Here is a 5591-nt window from a genome sequence, read left to right on the forward strand (position 1 = left end):
AGCACTTCACATATATTTGTGTTCCGAGGGAAGGCGTGTGTGGTTTGTGAGAGTAAAGTAAAGACAGGTGGTTAGCGTTGCTCTCCTTGAGGATCAGTTAAGCATGTTGGGAGCATCAGCCAGCAGCAGCAGCACAACAACATCCTCTGGTATTGATTCCCAGCAGATGGGAGCAGAGCTTTACTTAAATCACAGCAGACTTCAAGTTTGCCTCTGAGCTAGCTGAGATCTCTGAGATCTCATGCGAGCCCATATGGGTTTTATATGTATATGTATATGTTTCTTTTCTCTCTCTCTCTCTCTCTCTCACACACACACACACACACACACACACACACACACACACACACACTCTGTTTTCTCCTTCAGCAGCTGCAGCTTGGTGAGTTATGAAGCGGATGCGAGGGCCAGCGGAGGTCAGACATGTTTGTAGTTGCATTCAGCCCCCAATATATTGTGTTTGGAAATAAATACCCTTAATTAAAGTCCATCATTAATTACCTGTACAGCGGCCAGTTTGGTGACGTTCATTTGTTGTGTCAGCGTATTTGTTTCTCCCTTAAACCGGCTGATTTAATTGGAGGTAATCGTGTTTAAAAGCTTGGCAGATGCCTAATTCAGATGATGGATATCTTGGTTAGTGGGGTGTTTGTTACTGGCGTTGGCCAGTAGGAGGCAGTGTTAGATATGTTACTGCTGGAAGCTTCTCCACTGGGTTCACGCTCACCTGGTCCTGGGCTCTTATTGTGGAGGAGGGTGGGGGTATTTGTGTGCAGGTGGTTTGTTGCTCACAGAGAAATCTTCCTGCATTTGTTGTGATTAATTCGCCGGTTTGTCGTGAACTTGGACGCGTTGTCGCTTGCGTTTTTTGCTGACCGTCATGAAAGAAGTGCTCATATTAATAATATAAATAAATAAATATAAATATGAGTTTTCACTTTGTTTTATATCATTGTGAATTCACAAAATGTGATGACTAAAGCTATTTAGTCAAAATATGGATTCAAATGCAGTAAAACATACAATATTTCCCTCTTAATGTGGAGGTAAAATGGAAATATTCGAGTACCTTTTAAATTGTACTCGGGTCTAATGATAATTGACCCCATGTTAATTTCTAGTGTTTGCAGAGCTGCTGGGTTCCCAGCAGACAGCAGAGGCAATGCACTGTACATCAGTGTGTTTTCCTTTTCCCACTCCAGCCTGCTGCCATAGTGAGAGCACAAACAACACTTCCATCATTTCCCAAAGGGATGACGTAACGTCGCCTTCAGGGACACCTCGTAGATCTGTTTTACAGGATGGTCCTTGTTAAGAAACAGAAAAAAAGGCTGAAATTGTTCTTTTGCTGGTCGACTTCATTGAATGTCGTATGATGTTAATTCATATAGGTGACTTTAAGCAACTTGTATGCTGATGAAGGAAACTTAATTATATTATTAGTATTATAATTATTAGTATTATAGCATATTCTAATATTATTTTAATATTTTGATTCGTTTCTGAATGTTTTCCACGCAAACGTTTCTATTAAAAAATCCTAAATGATACATGGCCTGAAAAGGGAACATTTAGAGTTGTAAATGAATAAATACAATACAACACATCCTACTGATTTGTAGGTAATTTGAGTAAATCAAATATGGGAAAAGTACTATGATATATTTGTTTAATATATTATATAGATTCAATAATTTATTTTTATTTTTTAGGGCATGTCAGCCATGTTTTCTCAGAATTAATATAAATACAGGGTCTCTAATATTTCCGACGACCCTGAATGCATCACGGGCCATGGAGTTGGGCGGGGCTTAGAAAAGCCCCAGTGTGACTCGCCTAAACGCATTAGACAGCAGCGCCGACGGCCGAGAATAAAGAAACACAGATTAAAACAGTTAGATCACAATTTAAAAAAATGTCGCCGTGACTGGACTCTCGGCTCCACCGGCACCCATGGTCCATTTCCCGGGCATGCACACCGAGGCGCGCAGCCTCAAGCCGGGACAGCTGGTCGAGATGTTCGACTCGTCGTGGAGGGTGCGCAGCATTTGGGACGGGGTGAGGCTGGAGGTGGTGGAGGACCGGGGCCCGGTGGTCCTCCACAGCCTCACGCACCTGGACCCGGACCTGCCGCTGATGGAGGTGAGGGGGAGGAGGGAGGTGAGGTCCGTTAGGTGATGCCTGATGATGGTTGTGTTGTGACTAGGATGATGTCCAGGACCCGGACTGGATTGAGGGTCCAGCGTCTAGATCCTGGTTGATCACTCAAAGTCACAAATAAAAGGAGTTGCTTGCAGACATTTTTCTTTCGAGGTATTAGTGTATAGCAACTAATGTCAGACAGATGGGATTAACCAGTTTATTACATAATGTAAACAACAACAGCTATCTAAAACATACATGTGTCCTCATGTGTAAGATGGACAGAGATGATGTCATGTAAGGTGAAGACATCCACTGACTGTGTTTCTAAACCCTGTAAAGCCTCATTATAATAATGTAGAGGTCTATTTAAACAGCTCATCGGTGTCGAGCTGCTGCAATATAAAAAGGGGATCTGCATGAAGCAACACGATGGACACGACAAAAGTAAAAGCAGAGCTACAAAATACTGTGAATTAAGAGTGAAAGTCCACAGATGTTGGCATGAGAGTGCTGGAACAGGATGACTTGTTCTTTTCTGTGTTGCACTTATTCAACTCAATACTGACCCTACGCCGACTGAGACCTATGCGGCTGTCAGTGAGTCATCAGGTATATTAATATGACTGATATTCAGAATAGAATAAAAACAAAAAAACAGTATGTCTCTGTAAGGTAGACCGCAAAAAGGATTTAATCACTATTAGAGGTTTATAATATTAAGAGTTTACTGCCATGATAGAGGCTCTGTGTTGTGAGATCAATGTGGAATATGACCATGACGCTCTTCTGGCAGTGTTTCATATCCAGAACCTCCACTTCTTTATTTCTGTCTCCTCTCCAACCCTCCATGACCCCATGACCCAAACATTCATATCTGTCATCCGTTAAAAGTATTTTTCCTCCTCATGGATTAAGTGGAAACATTCTGCTGAACATTCTATCATATCAGGATGAGGGGGGGTGATTAATCATATTTATCAATGTTACGCGAGGCCTCGGATCGGACCATGAGGACAATCTCATGACTGAGACCACGTGGATTCGGTCTCGTCTGGACACTGAACCAGTTCTCTTTTTCTTTAACCGCCGGCTCGGTTTCGTCGTCGAGCCGGAGGGATATCACTTTTTTTTTTTTTAGAGCTCAGAGAGGTAGCAGCAGCGAACTGTTCTAATCTAATCCTCTCTTCTAACACAATTACCTAATGCTCAATCGTACCCGCCTCCCCCTCCACCACCGTCCGTCCGTCCGTCCTACAGGAGGACGACGGGTTTCCCCTCCACAATCGACGCCTTTCTTCCCATCGACCCCAGAGACAATTGAAAAGGATGTTGCTCAACATCACGGTTCTTTAACCGGATGAAGGGTAGATGTGGTGGGTTTGGATTCAGTCATTTGTTGATCCCTCCGGCTCTGTGAAACCCGTCTCACCCGTCTCACCTGTGGGACCCCCATCGTAGAGAGGGAAGCCAATTTGAAATGGAGGGCCATTGGTCACAGATCAAGTTCAAGCTGAATGACGCTCCGTTGCTCCACTTAATGGTTGTTTTCCTTTCATTCTTCGACGTGACAACAGGTCTGAGATCAGACTTTTTTGGTCCCAATTAGCGATACCGAGCATCGATCCAATACCTTTTGTTGTTTGATTAATAAGATCCCTCAACATCTGGCTTTACTTTACTAAGTTTCTTTCTTTCTGTCAAAGTGAGTGTAACAAATAAAGACGGAGATATAAATGCAAGGAATTGTTGTTCTATTAGAAAATAACGGCACCCGATACTCCCCCCTACATTGATTAATAAAAGGTGGTGAAATACTTAGTTATCCCCACCGGACTCCATTGACAGAGAAGAGGATTCTCCTCCTCATGAAGATCTCTACGTGGTGATAACAGCTGGCAAAGCCAGTTCAGCCGCAGGTGTGTTTCACTAATATCTGTCACAACAGCTCTGTTGTTAAGTTGTAGACAGCACGTGGACAGGAGGGCACTTAACCACGGGTTAAACGTGTTCGTGAGGAACTGGAACGAACTGTGTGGGCGAGACCAATAAGCCCAAAACATAACTAGAAGGCACTGGTCAGAAAACAAGCCTCCGCTCTCCCATCGGTTTGAATTAAAATAGATGTCTTCATACGGTAGAGCTTTAGATGAATAAAATTAATTGAATTTTGCATCTAATTGGTATGAAGTATTGCTTCTTGTGACATCCTTCATTAGACCCTGGGTCTTATTCTTGTAGTGTTTGCCGTTGTTCCCTTCAGTGGTAATAACTTTGTACTGTCTGACAGGAGAAGAACAAACTTATTTGAAAGAAAATAACTTCCTGCCTGAGCTACTGTAAGTTATTGTGTTGAGTTTTCTTAGAGTGAAATGCGTCTCTGGTGCACAGTTGCGCAGTGTGTATGTTTGGGCTTTTATTGTGAAAGGTAAGAACAGAAGGAGTGCATCTCGTCTGCGCTGCCTTTTGAAATAAGATAAATGAATATATAATTCATAGTCCGGTGTAGGTGAGCGTACATCTGATAAGTGTGGAGGAGGCCGACTCCGGATGCCAGACATTTCTGTGGACCCTGCTCCAGTTTTTTCTTTTCTGACTTTAAAAAAGCCAAGAAACACTTCACAGAAAATCTAGTAAGTCTCTCTCCATGTTTTTACACTCCTTTCATTTAGCAAATACTAAATAGAAATTTTGGTGCAATCAAAGCATCTATCTCATGGATGTTTTTTTAAATGAAACAAATACATGACAAAGGGGCTGATTTGTGCTAATTATCATTAGCAGCTACTTCCTGATGCTAGCAGCATGTTTCTATACATATTCTTAGACGCTTAGACAACAGTGGTGCTCTCATCTGGAAACCAACAAATATATTTCCCTTAGACCTTCCCCGTGGCATAATGGACTTAAAATGGTTTGTTTAGTTGCATCGTTCATTGCAATGAAGAGCAAATAGGTTTCTATAAATAACAGCTGTCAGTGCTGTTCTGTTTTTAGTGCATTGTGTGCACTGTTCAAAATGCAATGTTCAGGGTCACTAAGTGTTCCCTGCTGGAGGCGCTGAACATTTGTGATTTCACGGCACAAATACCATGACCAAGACATCGGCTTTGTGGATCAGCTAATGGGAGCTTTGAACATAACAATCAATAGCTTGTTTAAAGTTACAGTAGGAGCGTCTCAGAGAAGACACTTTCTCTCCAGTTAATAATCTCAGAGACAAAGTAAATGTGCCACCGTCGGGACTAAACAGTGTCAGCTTCCCTTTTAGCGTTGGGCTCAACCATAGACTGTGTATATATATAAGAAGTGGACGTAGTTGTTGTGACGTCACCTCGTTGGTTTGTGGACTGATGTTATGAAGCCTTGAGTTTGGCGTTTTGGCTGACGCCATCTTGTTTTTTGCAACCAGTGAACAGGAAGTGACCATATTTGGTCTGAGGAGGAGT

At 42.5% G+C, this 5591-nt stretch overlaps 1 protein-coding gene across 1 annotated transcript in view; it reads left to right on the forward strand.

Moving 5' to 3' along the window:
* Window positions 1–1953: 1953 nt before the first annotated feature.
* The window catches only part of LOC306739727 (ral guanine nucleotide dissociation stimulator-like), a gene marked incomplete at its 5' end in the record, with an annotated part of 24214 nt that continues 20576 nt past the window's right edge, over window positions 1954–5591 (forward strand). Inside the window, one exon of the mRNA XM_079221770.1 lies at window positions 1954–2142. Within this exon, the coding sequence (XP_079077896.1) occupies window positions 1954–2142 (189 nt within the window). The remainder of the gene's footprint in view (window positions 2143–5591) is intronic.

Source organism: Taurulus bubalis, assembly GCF_910589615.1.
Source record: "Taurulus bubalis genome assembly, chromosome: 8".
Classification (NCBI taxonomy): domain Eukaryota; kingdom Metazoa; phylum Chordata; class Actinopteri; order Perciformes; family Cottidae; genus Taurulus; species Taurulus bubalis.